This window comes from Neophocaena asiaeorientalis, unplaced genomic scaffold (assembly GCF_003031525.2).
Source record: "Neophocaena asiaeorientalis asiaeorientalis breed wild unplaced genomic scaffold, Neophocaena_asiaeorientalis_V1.1 scaffold409, whole genome shotgun sequence".
Lineage (NCBI taxonomy): Eukaryota > Metazoa > Chordata > Mammalia > Artiodactyla > Phocoenidae > Neophocaena > Neophocaena asiaeorientalis.
In genome coordinates this window covers 494,556-513,907 of record NW_020175208.1, presented here as the reverse complement: position 1 = coordinate 513,907, position 19,352 = coordinate 494,556, and the positions used below count along the sequence as shown (strand labels likewise).

Here is a 19,352-nt window from a genome sequence, read left to right as displayed (position 1 = left end):
AAAAAAAAAAAAAAAAAAAAAAAAAAAGAAAGAAAGAGGAAGGCAGAAGATTCAGAGTCTGAGAAGGAGAGGTGATGATGGAAGCACAGGTCAGAGAGATTTCAAGATGCTACGCTCTGGCTTTGAAGTTGGAGAGCAGTCCAAAGTCAATGACAGAAGCAGCCTCCAGAAGCTGGACAAGGCAGGGAAAGAGATTCTCCTCTAGCGCCTTCAGAGTGAAGGCAGCTCTGCCAACATCTTGATTTTTATCCCAGTGAGACCTATTTCATGGACATGTAAGACAATGAATCTGTGCTGTTTTAAGCGACCCAGTTGGTGGTAATTTGTTATGGCAGCAGCAACAGGAAAGGAATACAGTCTGTTCCCATGAGAGAAGTAGTCAGAGGGAAAACTGGACCAAATTCCCCAGGGGTATGCAGATTGTGAGGCTGGGGGGCAGAGTGTCACACTGACTTGGAAACAACTGGGGAGAAGAGAGACATCTGGAGCCAGTAGCATGGTCATCCTTGTGCAATGGGGGGCCCCAGAAACCCCTTCCATCATCAGAAAAGTTACTCAGCTCCGAAGATGCTGTCTGTGACTGGCTTTGGATCCAACCCAATAGCGATGAGATTAAGCTTCCTACTTGGGTTTGATGTGCTTAGAACTGAAGCAGCATGAACAAACCCGGGGTGTGGAGACAGAGAAGCAAGTGTCCTATGAAGAAATGTTATAATAAACATTCAATATATTCAAGAAGTCAGCTTAACTATACAATAAATAGATACAAAAAAATCAAGTGTCTTGTAAAGGGATATTACACAACCAAGGGCTCCATGCAAGAAATGTTTACACTATTACATTAACATGTCACATCATTTCATACCCCATGCATATAAATAGTAACTATGCAACTGAGGATAGGTAACACTGGCTAATCTAATTGATGCTGTGTACGACTGCTTACACTCTTCAAAGAACTGTTCACTCTTTCCTGTGTTTTACCTGCAGGACGCCCTTTGCTTTGCTGTGGCTTTTTCATGTCTTATAACTTCAATTTTTGTTTGTCCTTCCTGCTATCACTTGGAATACACAATGTAGCTCATGATCTCTTACTCCCTCTGCCTGGACCCATGGGTGATTCCAGTGTAGAAACCCCCTTTGGGTATAATTATAATCCACCTGAGCAAGGGAGGCTCTTCTGGGAAGGTGTCTGCCAGGCTGCTAGATCAGCACCGAACCTGTTGATCAGAGTGGAAATCTGATGATTTTCCCACCAATTCTCTTCCTACCCTTTTGCTTTTGGATATTGAATAATGCTGCTAAGAAAAATTATCCAAAACTTAGAAACAGGCAAAAGGGATTGCTCCTTCAGTGTAGGCTGGGATTGGCTAGCAGACCCACATCCTCCAGGGATTATCTGATTTTCTAGGGATGTGTACCTTTGTTTGACTCCCTATTCACTATTGTTTAAGTTATTTTACAGCCCTGCTAGGTGAAAAGAAGAGGTTAACTTGCAGAAAACTCAGAGCTACGCAAACGCTTTATGTCTGAGAGCGATGCAAAGGGCTCCCATGCAAAGACAATGCCAATGATTTCTGTCTCACAGAAAAGATTGTCCCCAGAATTAGGTTTATGCCTTGTAGGACGGACATTAAGCAGTTTTGATTCTATTAGTAAATTCATTTCAGCACACCTGTGACCCTATAAACCACCCTTCCTTGAAATCTCATTTGAACCAGTCTTAACATACAAATGGTTCTCTCACTAATTAATGAGTTGAATAAAATCCTTGACACATGTTCATTTTATATTTGTATGGGAGTCATATTTTTAACTTCTGAAAATAATGCTTTAACAACACAAAAGGTCTGTTGCAGTCAGCACTTTGGACAGGTACTCGTCTCTCACCACTCCTCACCTAACGGGGCTCTGAGCATAGGAACAGCTATGGTGTGTTAAGAAATTAAATTGACCCAGGAGGCTCTACAGTATGACTCAGTTCCACAAAGTTCTCACTCTCAATTTATCCCAGATGTTAATGGGGACGGAACAGTCTCTTTAAAAAAACAAACATAACAACATAATATTTTAAACAACCAATATTTTAATATCCTTAATTTAAAGATGAGAGTGGGTTAGGGATTGTATATGCTGTACAGTGGTTCTCACAGTGTGGTCCATAAACCTCTGGGGTCCCTGAGACCCCTGCAAGGGGTCTGCAGGTCAAAACTATTTTCATTATAATAATAATGCATGGGTACAACGTTCATTCAAAGTGTAAAATAGGCCAACACATTTTAATAGAGTACAAAAAGTTCATTGATATTTAGATTCAACATTGCAACTGACTTTTAAGAACCCACCACTTGTTGAGTTTTGGTGTAGTATCAAAGGAGAATATTCATAATTATCTGCAATGGTTATTAAAATACTTCTCCACTTTTAGCAGATTCTGTTAATTAGTTCTTCCGGTATTTACTATTATAACTTTAAGTAATAAAATTGTACTACCTCAAGTATGATATACTATCTTTATTTTTTTATTATAATTATTATTTTTGGCTGCGTTGGGTCTTCATTGTTGAGTGCGGGCTTTTTCTACCTGTGGCGGCTTCTCTCGTTACAGAGCATGGGCTCTAGGCACACGGGCTTCAGTAGTTGTGGCACATAGGCTCAGTAGTTGTGGCTCATGGGCTCTAGAGCACAGGCTCAGTAATTGTGGCACAGAGGCTTAGCTGCTCCACTGCATGTGGGATCTTCCCAGACCAGGGATCAAACCCATGTCCCCTGCACTGGCAGGCATATTCTTTTTTTTTTTTTTTTAAATAAGATTTAATTTTGTTTATTTTTTTTGGCTGCATTAGGTCTTCGTTGCTGCGTGCAGGCTTCTCTAGTTGTGGTGAGCGGGGGCTACTCTCTGTTGCGGTGTGCGGGCTTCTCCTTGTGGTGGCTTCTCTTGTTGTGGAGCACAGGCTCTAGGCACATGGGCTTTAGTAGTTGCGGCACACAAGCTCAACAGTTGTGGCATGTGGGCTATAGAGTGCAGGCTCAGTAGTTGTGGCACATGGGTTTAGTTGCTCCACGGCATGTGGGATCTTCCTGGACCAGGGATCAAACCCATGTCCCCTGCATTGGCAGGCGGGTTCTTAACCACTGCACCACCAGGGAAGTCCCTGATATACTATCTTTAGACAGTTCTGCTGACCCTCTACCATATAATATGAGATATTCAGCACAGTCATACAGCCTTCCTCCCACCTGACCCCTATTCTAGTTTTTGCTACCTTTGTTAACCTTAGCTTTAATAGCTACCTTTCAACTTAAAAAAAAAAATAGACATAAATCTCTAATTCTCCATCTATGACTCCTTGTTATGAAAGATGTAGGGATCATCTCACACTTGCTTCTACTTCTCTTCCCCAATTTCACCTAATTTTTTTTTTTTTTTAGATGTTGGGGGTAGGAGTTTATTAATTTATTTTATATATTTTCACTGTGTTGGGTCTTCGTTTCTGTGCGAGGGCGTTCTCTAGTTGTGGCAAGCGGGCGCCACTCTTCATTGCAGCACGCGGGCCTCTCACTGTCGCGGCCTCTCTTGTTGCGGAGCACAGGCTCCAGACGCGCAGGCTCAGTAGTTGTGGCTCACGGGCCCAGTTGCTCCGCGGCATGTGGGATCCTCCCAGACCAGGGCTCGAACCCGTGTCCCCTGCATTAGCAGGCAGATTCTCAACCACTGCGCCACCAGGGAAGACCTCACCTCCTGATTTTTGTTAGCTATGTTATTTTTTATGTTGTCAAGGTTTAAGACATTTTGTGTTATTCTCATATTCTAAACTGAGCCTTCTATATGAGTCTCTATACTGATTGTAAAATGTTTTACATTTAAAAAATAATGATATTATAAGTACTATTCTTTGCAAGACGAAGCAATGTGATGTGACCCACAGAAAAGTAAATATAATTCTATGTCATTAAATCCCTCTGGTCAAAGGAAAACACCTAAAGTATAATGGTACAATGAGTTTTCTACTTGGTACTTCTGAATTTTCTAGACCAGTGCTATGTGGTACTTTTCTTATGTGGAAGCATATTCTGTTATGATGGGAATGTTTTATATCTTTGCTGTCCAACACTAGCTACCAGCACGTGAATGTGGCTAGTATGACTGAGGACCTGAATTTTTAATACTATTTAATCTTAATTACTTTAAATTTAAATTTCAACAACCACATGCTGCTAATGGCTATCATCATACTGGACGGTGCAGTTCTAGGCCATGTGATGATACTCTTTCTCTCAACTCCCGCCATCTAAGGCTTATCTACTATTACTGACCTCCTGTTTTAAGAAGCATTCCATTTCTTGGGAGGCCACTAGGTGTGGGCACTGTGCTTGCTGTTCTTTAAATATTACCTTTCTCTCCCCAAGACCCGGCAAGGAAGATATTATCACCCATCAGCAGATGAGAAACCATGATTCCTAAAGGTTGTCACCTGCCGGCACACATCTACGAGAGGTAGCTAGGATTTGAGAAACGTGTTCCTCCTAAGCCTCCTCCTTGACTTCATTACAGACATTGTTATGTGCTGGGAATTCAAGGGTGAAAGAAGCTCAAGCCCTGTCCTGGAGGCACCAAACTAAGCCAGACAGTAGTTACTCTCTGGGCCCGCTGTGATTGATTTCATGAATGTGAGGTTGTGTTCATTTTCACTGCTACTGTGCAAACAGGGTTTATTTTATTCCTTATTTAACAATGATGTCTTCTAAGAAGATGGAGAAGGTTTACAGAATCTTAAAAGCAGAGCTAACTTTAACTTACCTCTTTCTGATAGGCCAGTCCAGCTTCATAGAGTTTAATAAAGAGATACTGAGTCCATTTGTAGTAATCTGGTAAACACGTGGTTATTTCCTGCCAAAGAGGGGGAAAATCAGGTATAGGCCATTGTAAATATCCCCTCTCCCAACGTATGCATCAGCTTTGCAATTCAATTTTGAAAAGCAATCACACTGCAGAAATATTTATCAACCTATAATATTTTCACCAATTTGCAAAGTAAGGGAAGAAGCAATTTATTCTGGGAGGAGAGATGTTATCGAAACCCACCCTCACCTTTCCCAGGGCATGTTTAATGATGAGAAACTCGACATAAGTCTTTTGCACAGCACCACCCACCACGTATGCAAGTAATAGCTGAATTACATTGTACAAAATTGGGTACTCCCATTTTTGTCAGCATAAACATATTTGGGGGGCCAAGAAGCTAATTCATAAACGTAGTTCATTTTAGAAGCAATCACAAAATTCAAGAAGAATATTTGCCTGCTTTGGTATGATCCTCACTGGAAAACAAACCTGTGCTTCTATATATAACTGGGGACTGGTAGCTCTTTTAGACTCATTATATTCCATTTATCCCATTATGTGAATCATGCTGTAGTCTACTTAGGAAGGCCCATTAAAAAGCATTATCAGGGCTTCCCTGGTGGCGCAGTCGTTGGGAGTCCGCCTGCCGATGCAGGGGACACGGGTTCGTGCCCCGGTCCGGGAAGATCCCACATGCCGCGGAGCGGCTAGGCCCGTGAGCCATGGTCGCTGAGCCTGCGCGTCCGGAGCCTGTGCTCCACAATGGGAGAGGCCACAACGGTGAGAGGCCCGTGTACCGCAAAAAAAAAAAAAAAAAATTACACAGGTCTGCAAGATGAACTGGAATAGGGAATGGGGTGGGGGTAAGGGGAATGTGGTGGAAATATTCCCAGACCTTGTTAAGGTAGGTATGTTCTTTAAAATTCTTATCCAGTAGAGGTTTAAAGAAATAGGTGAAGCAAATATGACAAAATAATGACAACTGTTAAATCTAGGGGTTGGGCTCTTTTCTCTATTTTTCTATATATTTAAGTTTTTCAAAACAAAATATCAAAATACTCCTAATGAATATGTATATGTATGTATGTACATACATATATATTTTCTCAGCCCCTGAATCTGCTTCCATAGATTGAGAGTAAAATTTACACAGCAATGGAACAGCATGATAATCTTCACTTAGGTTTGTAGTTTTGAAAACTACTTTTATCTAAAATAGAAAAAGGATGATAGATCCAGTCAGGGGAGAAAAAGAACAAGATTATCCAACCACGCATTAGCCCACTTTCAGTCAGACGGGTGATGCAAAGTGCATTGTCTTTGGAAGTGTCAGCTCCAAGGTGAGATGAGGTGTGTGGGGTGCAGGTCCCCTCTTTCACTCTGCCTTCAAACTTGGGTCTGACATTTTTTATTTATATTGTGTTTTTGCACATGTCATTTGAAGAAAAAGTAACATCAGCTGCTAAAAGAGTACACCTCGAAAACCACGGCTCCAGAACCGTCATTCCAAACCCAACAGAACTGTTTCAACTCATGTTTACCTCACTTGCACCGCCCCTCCTGCTGAAGTGTTGGAGGCTCCTGCCTAGAGGAGGCTGGTGACGTCCTGGGGACAGGAACCTCGCTCCTGCCCATTTATTCCCATCTGCTGCACACAAGGCCCAGCCACGACCCTCAGTACTGCCCACTCCATGAAGAAATGCCAGAGCAGGAGTCCAGTCTCAGAAGAACCATAAGCATGGTAGGTCAGAGACCCTGCTCGGAAAAGTATTTCCTGAAAAAGTCAAAGAGCCTTTCTGGAACCTCCCTTGATTTGCTGATTAAAAAAAAACAAAAAAAACCCCAAACAGCTATTTTTCTAGTCTTCTAATGCCTCATCTTAGTAAAAAGCATCAAACATATCTTTCTGAAATTAAACTGCTTAAAAGCTTCACTGTAGTCAACTGGCTAGAAATTGAGACTCCCTTTTCACGCTTTGGGAACTAATTTAAAACCCAGCCCTGTAGACAAAGGTCTTCTGGGGTTTCAGCACCCACAAAGATGTTAAGACCCCTTCCTTCCTTTTCCTAAAGCAGGGATTCTCAATGGGGAAACTTTTGCTCCCCAGGTATGACTGGAAACATTGCTGTCTGTGACAACTGTGATGGGGGCGAGGGTGGGGGCAGCTGTCAATCGCACCTAGTGGGTGGAAGTCAGGGATGCTGCTAAAACCCTACAATGCACAAGACAGCCCCTAGAACAAAAAATTTTCCAGCCCCAAATGCCAATAATGCCAAAGGAAGAAACCCTACTCGAAGGATTTCAATCTTTTTTAGTCTGAATCTGTAACCATAGATTAAGGGGAATGAGCCAAGCAACTCTGGAGGGCAGTCCATAAAAGCGATAAAACGCCCTTGGGAAGAGTGGAAACGGGAGTAAATTAACTTAGGTTTCCCTCTCCAGCTGGTGTGACCCCATCTCCGTTGAGCATATCATGCAACGCAGGTGGGAATGCTGCACGATGCAGCCACCGGCCCTTCCACCAACGCTGAGACCAACCAGAGGGGAGATCTGGCAAGTTGGGTGCCAGGAGACACAGGTCTGAAACTGTTAGGCACACATAATGCTACTCACTGAGAAGGAGTGACTGACTTTATGAACTAATTTTAAATCATTCAATATACCTCCGAGTAGCTGTCTGACCTGGAAAATCTCCTGTAATAAATTCATGTAATAAATTTCCTATTTTGAAGTTAGAGAGGCATACAGTTTTTCTTGACACAACATCAGTTTATCCCCGCCCATGAAAGAGTTGTTGAACAAAATGTTTAAAGATCATCCTTTGGAATCCAGCCCACAGTACCCAAATGTCTAGGCCCAGCCCTGCCTGTCCTCCAAAGGGGAGCCCTACTTCTGCGGGCTGGGGATTCTTGTCCTCAAGCTGTGGGACGGCACCATCTTGGTAAGACTTCTCAGTGAGACCACCAGAGGAGTCAAACGAGGGCTGTTCTCTGTTTTCCAAAATCCCTTTTCATTCCTGTGCCTTCCTTGCCCTGCTTTCCAAATAAGCCAACACCTACGTGAATGCATCCTTCTTTTTAAAACAAAAAGTCAGGTAATTCAAAGTTATAGCTCCAAAAGCAACTGCAATTCGGCCACGCTGCACATAGATCTACATAAAGATGTCAACTTTTATAACCCCCTGAGCTCTAGAAAGTGCAATCTAGCTGCCAAGAGACCAAATTTATGCATCTGGAATCTCAACTAGACTCATTCCTCCACACTTTTAGCATTAGAAATGTTTTAGCATTAGAAATATTTTGCACATTCACAGCCAAACCCAGGGCCCAACAGAGAAGGTGACACATCCCAGAACACAAGTAAGGATCAAAACGTGAACCTTTGAGGCCTGCTACCCACACCTCAGTGACTGTACGGATTAATAACCAAGCCAGCCTTGCCAGGACTGCCTGCACACAGTGCTTGGCAATGGCCACAAGAAGGCCGAGGTGCAGACGTCCACCAGATTGTCCCTGAGAGAAAACAGCATTTGATCTGTGAAGGTGACTGACTGCAGTGTACCTCACTGAGGTCTCCTCAGGCTGACACTCCTTGCTCCAGGAAAAGAGAGAGAGATCCAAGGGAAGGAAAAGCCACTTTGCAGCCATTTGACTGGGTTCAAGTCCTTGCATCATCATTAGCCTTGTAGCCACAGCTGAGTTTCCCTGTCTAGAAGAGAGGGGTGATGAGGTCTGTCAGAGGGGCTGTAAGGACAAATGTGATGATGTGTGTAAAGCACACGCTGGGCACATATGAAGGATCGATGGTGCCACTTCCCTTGCTTGACTCAGAGTGTGTGACGAGAGGAGTAAGGCTGGCTCCACCACCACACCCCTCTCAGAGGCGGCTGATGCCCTCCTTGGGCTACTGGGACAGGGCAAAAGGCAGAGGAATGGACTGGGGTCAGAAGAGCTTGCCATCACCATCCCTTACCAAATGTTGGCTTTCTGACTAAAAAGAGATAGTGCTTATGAGGGGAAGACCAAAACACGTGACCCAGACCGAGAAATCCACACCAGGTTGCTCCCAGTCACCTCTGGTGGCAATGCCCACTGCAGGGAGAGCCAGCAAGGTCGCTTCCTATCCCCACCTTTCTGCTCTGGCAGGATTTAGTTGGGTTTTTGTTTCTTGGTCCCACTGCACTTTTGACAGTGATTGGTCCCAGACCACAGAACCACTCAAAGCCATCGTGCATGTAATTTGCATTGCAACCTCACAATGTTTAGGTCAGCTATCAGGATTGAAGAAAATGAAACAAACCAAAACCTGAGGCAACATTTTATCAAGTCAGTCATTCGGTGGCCATGTACACGGGGAAAATAAACACAGTAAGAAAGGTGAGCCACCACCATGCATCACAGTTTCCAGCATTGTCTCCCCTCTCCTCAGTCTCAACAGAGCCTTCTGCCTCCAAAACAACCAATCTTGTAAACAGAGGAGAGAGGGGGGTACTCACATACCTTTTCTGTGCATTTCTATCACCTGCTCTTTACTGCAACGGATCAAAAGGAAATGTATGGTAATAGCCTTGCCTTTCATTCCTTCCTAGGTTCTCTAATTCTGAAGGGGAGGGGTTCTGAAAGCATAGCACAGCTTAAAGGCTGGAGAAACCTGCCTCAGGATTCATACTGCAGAGCTTAGGAGTAAATATATATCCTGCATCAGATGTTCCTCACTGGTGATGGTTCAAGGTTCCAGTCCACAGCTCTGTGCACCTGCTGTGTTGGAAGAAGGGAGAGGGAGGCTCACCAGAAACATCTGCCGTAATAGGACATGTATGGCCACCCCCGCACGAAGTCCTCTAAACTTAGCACTGGCTCTCAAACTTGGTTGCACCTTGAAATGGAGCTTTAAAGGTTACTGGTGCCTGGTTCTCACCTCACCCCCAGAAATTTCATGTGCTGCCAGGGTTGAGAACCATTGCAGAGAGGTTCTTCCCAATACATCTCCCTCCCAAATACTGCATTAAGTGACAGGGTCCCCTGTCCTGCCCTTGGGTCTTCATGGAACTTAATGAACTGGGCTTCGACAGGAGCTAAGGGCACAATTTACTCCATATGAGATTTCTAACAAGGGCCCCCAGTGCACTGTGCTAAGAAGGGTCTCTCCAGGAGACTGTCCTGGATTCAAATCCTTCCTGTGCGCCTCAGGCCTGCCCCAACACAGATTCTCTTTGCCCTTACAGTCAATCGTCACTGTCTGTCTTCACAAAATAAACATAAGAAAACAACAAGAAATAACCACCTCCATCCAACAGACACAGAAACTTGATTAGGTAACTACTGTTCTCAATGATCAGCTGTTTAAAAATACAAGACTGTCTGACAGCTCATCCCTCTTCCCAGAGGAGACTTGGTTCTAGAAGAGAAGCTGCAGAAAACCAACAAGAGTGGCGTGGCCTTCCCTTGGGGCTTCACAGGAAGAGGTGGGGGGAAGATGACTAATTCCTCACTTAGAGGCTCCTACAGGATCCTCAGGCAGGAGGGGGCATAGAGAGTGGAGGCAGACTGCTCAGCACAGCCCTGGCTTTGAGTCTTGATTAGCAAATAACAGGACACATCTGTACACGGCTCTGCGCTCCCAAACTTCTCCTCCAGCTCTCCCCTCCTCTCCTCTCCCGTCCCGCGTCCCACGGTGGCGCTGCAAAGCGGTGCCATGAATGCTGCTTTACATACGAGGAAACGGCACCTCGGTGAGGAGGGGGTGGCCTGCCTAACACTGCCCAGCTTTTGGGTGACGGAATCAAGACAGGAACCCAGGTCTCTGGGCTCAGAGAGGCACCAGGCAGTGAAACAGAACCTTGGAAAGTACAGCCAGGCTGTGCCCAGACTGACTCAAATGCGTGCTCCAAGGAGGTCTGGGTAAATCAAGCAGGAGGAACAGGTTGGAGCACTCTTAGATAAAGGAATACTGCAGTGAATCTTCTTTTAGGAATAACAACAGCAGTAATAATAGCAAACATTTACCAGGCACTGCCTAGTACTGGGTCCCATTTTGGCAGTTTAGAAACATCTCACTTAGTTCTTATTATGATGCAAGCAGTCAGTTATTACGGTTATCAAGTGTGGACTTGACATCCCTGCTTAAAATTGCAATTAACCCCTGGCCATCCTGTCCCCCACCCCTTACCTGGTTCCACTTTTTAATTTCTGTAGCGTTTATGACCTCCTAACATACTATATTATTTATTTATTTATTATGTTTATTGCCTATCTTTGTCTCCCCTCCTCCCACCCCCAGTCAATTGTAAGCTTCCTTCATTAAAGATAGAATTTTTGTTGGGCAGTTTTCTGGCGGTCCAGTGGTTAGGACTTGGCACTTTCACTGCCATGGCCCGGGTTCAATCCCTGGCCTGGGAACTAAGATCCCAGAAGCTGCGCAGTGAGGGCAAAAAAAATTTTGTCTTTTTTCCTCCCACTGATATATTCCAAGAGCTTAGAACAGTACCTGGTACAATGGATGTTTAATAAAACGGCTGCTGAATGAATAAATCATTTTACCTTTCAGAAAACTGAGTCTCTAAGTAACTTGTTTAAGATCACATAGCCAGTAGGAGGCAAAATTAGGATCCAAACATGTGTCTGAGTGACTTGATGACATACGACCCCGAATGATTTCTTCCCCTCAATGTCAGCCCCACTTTTGTAAGACTTTCACGTTAGATCTTTTCAAACACGGAAAGCCACATGAACCAAACACATACTACATGTAGTTAAACTTGTGTTATAAATGTTCACATCGCTGTCTTTCTATTGAATATTTGTACAACTTGCACTAAAGCTAGAATAAATGAAATATTTAAAATGTTATATCCTTGATTTACATAAAAACTATATATAATTTTTAATGACATGGGAACATGACAGTTGATACAAAATGGAGTATGTTTTATGGTTTCAATTATATAAGGGAAAAATGATAAGAATACTAGAAAAAATGCCAACATATAAACAAACATTGGGTTGCCTCAGGATGACACTGATGATTGTGGGTGATTTTCTTAAAATTATAAAGTTTTCTGAACTTCACTGATGCTGTATAGTGATTGTGTATTACTCTGGGAATTCATCGATGGTTTTACAGTCCTAGAAAACCTTTAGATTCAAAGGAAGAAGAAAACCAAAGAGCTAGGTCTACAGCAATGCGACCCTTGCCCTGGTGAGGAGCTTTCCACCATACTTGGAATACACACCCCGAGACTCACACAGAAGAGTTTAAAGGAACTAGAGATGGTCCATCTACAGACAAATGTCCTGGGGTCATAAAGGGGCATCCACATGGCCACCTCTAAGGCCCCCAGACAACCTTAGTATGTATCCATATAACCAATTCCAACAACCCAGGCTCCAAAGGGAAGGATCTGGCCTAAATGCAGAACCACGGGGGAAATATAACAGGGGAGGAGGGCTCACTGTCCACAATCTCTGGGTAAGAGGCCTAGGATGGCCTACCCACCTTCTAAGTTGCTATTATAAGGGTGTAAAGGGCCAGGTAGACACCTTTGCCTGCGAGTAGTGAGCAAGAGTGGGGTGGGGGCAGGGCATGCAGTGTCCTGGAATCAGGAGGTTAGGGCTCAGATCCCACCTAGGGGCCATGTGATACAAAGCAAGTGACTTGTCCATATCTGTACCTCATTTTTCCCATAAGTTGTGGCAAGTGGCCTCTAAGAGGGACCTCAATGATCCCTGCCTCCTGGTATTCTCACCCTTATGTTATCCCCTTCCTTTGAGTGTGGGCTGAGCCCTAGACACTTGCTTCTAACAAATAGAATATAGCAAGTAATGGGATGTCACTTCCAAGATTAGGTTACAAAGGGACTGTGGATCTGTCTTGGCCGTTGTTCTCTGTCTCTTTCTCACTCTCTCTTGCTCTGAAAAAAGCCAACTGCCATGCTGTGAGCTGCCCTATGGAGGCTCATGTGGCAAGGAACTAAGGTAGGCTTCTGCCAGCAAATGCAAGGAACCAGCCCTCAGTCCAGCAGCTAAAAACCACATGAGTGAGCTTGGAAGCAGATCCCACCAAAGGCGAGCCTTCAAATGAGACCTCAGCCTTGGCCTTGATGGCAGCCTTATGAGGGACCCCGTGCCAGAGGACACAACTAAGCCATGCCTGGATTCCTATCCCACAGAAATGATGAAATAATATATACTTATTGTTTTAGGCTACTAAGTTCTGGGGCAATTTGTTATGCAGCAAATAAATAACTGATACATTTGTAAAAGGAGCCAATAATTGGACCAAATCCTGGGATAGACACAAAGATTAAATGAGAAAATGTCGGTAATGTACTTGGCAAAGGCTTAGCACATAGATGAGAGGAGAATGGTGATGCCAGGGGCCCCAGGGGTATCTAAGGATCACCCACTCCCTCCCCCACCATGGTGGGGTGGAATCAGTCTGCTGTCCAGGCCACCACGGAATGAAAGGAAGGCCTAGTGCTCCATGCTCTTGCCTGGCTGAGTCTTCTTTTTTTTTTTTTTTTTTAATTTTTAATTTTAATTTTACTTTTTCTCATACAGCAGGTTCTTATTAGTCATCAATTTTATACACATCAGTGTATACATGTCAATCCCAATCTCCCAATTCATCCCACCAAAACCCCCACCCCCCCACCACTTTTCCGCCTTGGTGTCCATACATTTGTCCTCTACATCTGTGCCTCAATCCCTGTCCTGCAAACTGGTCCATCTGCACCATTTTTCTAGGTTCCATATATATGCGTTAATATACGATATTTGTTTTCCTCTGATTTAGTTCACTCTGTATGACAGTCTCTAGATCCATCCACGTCTCAACAAATGATGCAATTTCGTTCCTTTTTATGGCTGAGTAATATTCCATTGTGTATATGTACCACATCTTCTTTATCCATTCGTCTGTCGATGGGCATGTAGGTTGCTTCCATGACCTGGCTATTGTAAATAGTGCTGCAGTGAACACTGGGGTGCATGTGTCTTTTTTTTTTTTTCTTTGCGGTACGTGGGCCTCTCACTGTTGTGGCCTCTCCCGTTGCAGAGCACAGGCTCTGGACACGCAGGCTCAGCGGCCATGGCTCACGGGCCCAGCCGCTCCGCGGCATGTGGGATCTTCCCGGACCGGGGCACGAACCTGTGTCCCCTACATCAGCAGGCGGACTCTCAACCACTGCATCACCAGGGAAGCCCCTCATGTGTCTTTTTGAATTATGGTTTTCTCTGGTTATATGCCCAGTAGTGGGATTCCTGGATCATACAGTAATTCAATTTTTAGTTTTTTAAGGAACCTCCGTACTGTTCTCCATAGTGGCTGTATCAATTTACATTCCCACCAACAGTGCAAGAGGGTTCCCTTTTCTCCACACCCTCTCCAGCATTTGCTGTTTGTAGATTTTCTGATGATGCCCATTCTAACTGGTGTGAGGTGATACCTCATTGTAGTTTTGATTTGCATTTCTCTAATAATTAGTGATGTTGAGCAGCTTTTCATGTGCTTCTTGGCCATCTGTATGTCTTCTTTGGAGAAATGGCTATTTAGGTCTTCTGCCCATTTTTGGATTCGGTTGTTTGTTTTTTTAATATTGAGCTGAATGAGCTGTTTCTATATTTTGGAGATTAATCGTTTGTCTGTTGATTCGTTTGCAAATATTTTCTCCCATTCTGAGGGTTTACTGAAGAATCCTTGCATCCCTGGGATAAATCCCACTTGATCATGGTGTATGATCCTCTTAATGTGTTGTTGGATTCTGTTTGCTAGTATTTTGTTGAGGATTTTTGCATCTATATTCATCAGTGATACTGGTCTGTAATTTTCATTTTTTGTAGTATCTTTGTCTGGTTTTGGTATCAGGGTGATGGTGGCCTCATAGAATGAGTGTGGGAGTGTTCCTTCCTCTGCAGTTTTTTGGAAGAGTTTGAGAAGGATGGGTGTTAGCTCTTCTCTACATGTTTGATAGGATTCACCTGTGAAGCCATCTGGTCCTGGACTTTTGTTTGTTGGAAGATTTTTAATCATAGTTTCAATTTCATTACTTGTGATTGGTCTTTTCATATTTTCTATTTCTAGGTAGGTTTATTCTGGGAGGGCTCACACCAAGGAGTGTTTACCTGGGGTTTGATCTTGGTCCTTCATCTGGTACATAGCCCTCTGCCTTTTCATCTTGTCTATCTTTCTGTGAATGTGGATTTTGTTCCACAGGCTGCAGGACTGTAGTTCTTCTTGCTTCTGCTGTCCACCCTCTGGTGGATGCGGCTATCTAAGAGGCTTGTGCAAGTTTCCTGATGGGAGGGACTGGTGGTGGGTAGAGCTGGCTGTTGCTTTCGTGGGCTGAGCTCAGTAAAACTTTAATTCACTTGTCTGCTGATGGGTGGGACTGGGTTCCCTCCCTGTTGCTTGTTTGGCCTGAGGCGACCCAACACTGGAGCTTACCTGGTCTCTTTGGTGGGGCTAATGGCAGACTCTGGGAGGGCTCACACCAAGGAGTACTTCCCAGAACTTCTGCTGCTTGTGTCCTTGTCTCCACGGTGAGCCATAGCCACGCCCCGCCTCTTCAGGAGACCCTCCAACCCTAGCAGGTAGGTCTGGTTCTCCCCTGGGTCACTGCTCCTTCCCCTGAGTCCCGATGCGCACACTACTTTGTGTGCCCTTCAAGAGTTGAGTCTCTTTCCCCCAGTCCTGTCGAAGTCTTGCAATCAAATCCCACTAGCCTTCAAAGTCTGATTCTCTAGGAATTCCTCCTCCCGTTACCAGACCCCCAGTTGGGCAGCCTGACGTGGGGCTCAGGATCTTCACTCCAGTGGGTGGACTTCTGTGGTATAAGTGTTCTCCAGTCTGTGAGTCACCCACCAGCAGTTATGGGATTTGATTTTAGTGTGATTGCGCCCCTCCCACCGATTCATTGTGGCTTCTCCTTTGTCTTTGGATGTGGGGTATCTTTTTTGGTGAGTTACAGTGTCTTCCTGTCGATGACTGTCCAGCAGCTAGTTGTGATTTTGGTGTTCTCACAAGAGGGAGTGAGAGCACGTCCTACTCTGCCATCTTGGTCACAATCTCCTGCCTGGCTGAGTCTTAAATGCCAAGTACATCTCCATCTTTTAGGACCCAAACTTTTTGACCCTTTTATTTAAGTCCCCAAATTTTGTTCACCTTTCTAAACAGGCTGTCAGCTCCTGGAGGCAGGTGAAGGTCAGTGGATGGAAGGAGTGAAGGGCAGGCAGGCTGAAGACCAGGGTCTGAGCACTGGACTCAGTCTGTGGGTCTGCTGTGGACTCACTGGTAACCCTGGACAAATGACTCATCTCTCTGGGCCTCACTTTCCTCATCTGGAAACTGCGACACTGTTGTGAGGATCAAGGAATCTGGAGAGGGTCAGCCTGCCTTTCCAACACTGTCTGGCCCAGTATTTATGCATAGCAGCTGCTCAATAAATCTTCATTAAAGCAACAAATACAACAAAATTCAGGATGTCAAGTGTCACTATATTTAAAAAACAAATTAAAGCTTTGAGACAGAGCCCTTGCAAGTTTTCTTAAATATAACAGGTTTTCTAAAAAAGTATCAATAGAAGGCCTTTGTTCTTGGAATTAGTCTGGCTTATTCACATTAAATGTTGTCAAGTAGGGGTTCACATGAGAAATGTCACTCCAATTCACAGTGAACCCAGTGTTCTAAGAAACCTGTCTGCAAAACCTTTGAAACTCTAAAGGCAAACGAAGAACCACGTTTACCTCCATTAGCAACTTCTACAACATCAAAAACAAATGGCTTTTCAAAAGGAGACATACTTGAGATCAGTTTCTCAGCTCCCCGGTATAACACTGGTTCAGAATTCTGTGTTTCTCCCCATTTAATCCACCAATGAGAAAACACTCACCAAGAGTCTACCTTACCGAGTCCTTATCCTGAGAGACTCAATAATTGGCTATCATGATAGAAAATGGAAGTACAGAGAATAAAAAGAAGGGAATTTCCATCCAACTCAGGGCTCTGTTTCCTCATTTACTCACTGAATTATTCCACAGAGATTTATTGAGTACCAACAACATATGGGCATTAGGTCAGGGGGCATGAAGATTCAGGCCACCTACCTATACATTAAGCCTTTTCACAGTCTCTCCTCCCTTAAGCAGTTTCTCTGAACTGTCAGCCCCATTCCTATCCCATTCACACCCATTTGTCTCTGAGAGAAAAGAGAGGCAATCCATCACCCACCTTACCTCCCATAGGCATTCCAGGCCCTAGACCCATCCCTCCCACCTCTCCAGTTCTGCTTTATTCCATTGCATTTGCATCTTTCCCAACAACTCTTTGTCATCTACAGTCCTAGCCAGGGGTCCCTGTTCTAGACTACACGGCCACTGCTTCCTCCCTCCTAAACTATTTGTTACCCCCCCCTGACTGCCACTGCCCAGGTTTCTTCAGCCTCACTGTCCGCTTCATCTTGGCTTTATCTTCTCATCCCTCTTCCTTCAACTATCTGTTTAATTCCATCTTGGCTGAGTTTCTCCCTCTGGCCTCGTTTACCTTCCCTGTTCTCCTCCTTTCTGCAGAACTGAGGGAACAGGTGTTAATATCAGGGTAATTAATTAATCATGAACCTAAGCATTTGTCTAAGAACTCATTTTTACATAATTATGTTTCTTCATCTCAGGACTAACTTTAGACTGAAAATGAGCATTTAATGAAAATTGAAAATGACAAATGCTAGACACTCTGCTTTTATAGAGCATGTATTTTATTCTTAAAGGTCTTGTTTTTCAAATCTAGGGCTACAGCTAAATTTTCAAGTAATTTGAAAGGTTCATGTTCTACGTGTTCTTGAAGCCAATTTAGAGAATGAATATTAAGTGAAGGGAAATCATGGTCTTTGCAGTTCTGAAGACAACTCACACTTTCTGAACTGAAATCAGACTCATCAGTAAGCTCCTCTTTTGCTATTTTCTTGACCACTGTTTTTTTTTAATTTAATTTAATTTATTTCTTTATTATTTTTGGCGTCATTGGGTCTCAGTTGCAGCAGGCAGGATCTTTGTTGAGGCATGAGGGATCTTTCGTTTGCAGCACATGGGCTTCTCTCTAGTTGTGGCATGCAGGCTCCAGAGCGTGTGGGCTCTACAGTTGCAGCACGTGTGCTCTCTAGTTGAAGCGTGCAAGCTCAGTAGTTGTGGCATGTGGGCTTAATTGCCCCGAGGCATGTGGGATCTTAGTTCCCCAACCAGGGATTGAACCCGTGTCCCTGCATTGGAAGGCGGATTCTTTACCATGGTACCACCAGGGAAGTCCCTTGGCCATTATTTTTTTAGCATTGTCATTTTTATGGTAACCTGAAAGCTGCCTCCTGCTACAAACTGCATAAGATTCTGTAAACTATCCATAATCGGACAAGAAGCAACAATTTGCCTAATTTCCTGGTAACTGTTCTTTGCCAGCTGACAAGAATTTCATCAAGGCAGTCAAACAATACAGACAGCTTTTCTAACTAGACAGTTGGGAACTGTCCATTAAACTGTCCAGAAAACCCTCCATTAAACTACAGATGAGAGGAATGGGTTTGAGTTGCAGTTTGTTATCGGTCTATTTAGGCAGATGCCAGTATTTCAACTACCCGTGCCAAACCAGCTCTCTACAACTGTTCCATTTTTCTGGAAGGAAAAGAACATTAATTTTATCTGCAACATACTTGAAAGTTTCAGGATCAACAGGGCAGAGTCATCTGAAAGATATTTTTGAGATGTGAGTTCTCTAGGTTTCCTGAATAATGTGAAGGCTATTTGTTAGATACGGACATGGATCCAGAGGAAGAGGAAATATCAATTCATCAATTCCCAGGATGCAAAAGTGACAGCAGTGCCCAAAGTGAGCTGTTCTGCTGCCTGCAAGCGCCATAAGCAACGAGTAGTAGAAACCCATCACAGCTTAAAAGATTTCCTATGTGACACAGACTAAGAAATAAAACTATAAACTTAGAAAATAGTATAGAAAATTATTTTGAAGATCTTTTAGTCCAATGATGTTTAAGGGAAAGATTACGGGCAGGGAAGTGCAGGTCAGAATCTCACAAGAAGAAGGAGGGATTTGAAACTATATATGCCGTCTTCTTCTGGGAAGATGGAATATATGTACTTTTCCTTGTTCTTTCCACTAAGTACAACTAAAAACCTCGAATATTATATATATGTATAAAACAAACATAGACTCCAATAAATTGAAAAGAGAAGGTAGACTAATTAGAGACCTCAGCACCTGAGGAGTGACACAGTGGTGAGTTCCACGGATTTTCTCATAAGTCCCCAAATTGGAGTTAATGAAGCCAGTAATCCAGAAATGCCAAGGAGTACAGACAAAAAATTAAAAAGAAGAAGAAAAAAAAGAACAGCCTGCTCTCTTTAGCCAGAGTACCAGGAAAGGGACAGCCGAGCAAGAGAGAAAATTTAGACAATAATTGATCTACCTTAGTCAACACCACAGAAAAAAAATGACAGTCCTACCCTCG

The 19,352-nt window shown here is 43.8% G+C and overlaps 1 protein-coding gene across 4 annotated transcripts in view; it reads right to left on the bottom strand.

Annotated features, from left to right (window-relative positions):
* The window catches only part of LARS2 (leucyl-tRNA synthetase 2, mitochondrial), a 272,119-nt gene that overhangs the window by 97,597 nt on the left and 155,170 nt on the right, over positions 1-19,352 (bottom strand). For all 4 annotated transcript variants that reach the window (XM_024765316.1, XM_024765317.1, XM_024765314.1 and 1 more), the window contains one exon: positions 4,802-4,891. In XM_024765316.1, coding sequence (XP_024621084.1) covers positions 4,802-4,891 — 90 coding nt within the window. The remainder of the gene's footprint in view (positions 1-4,801; positions 4,892-19,352) is intronic.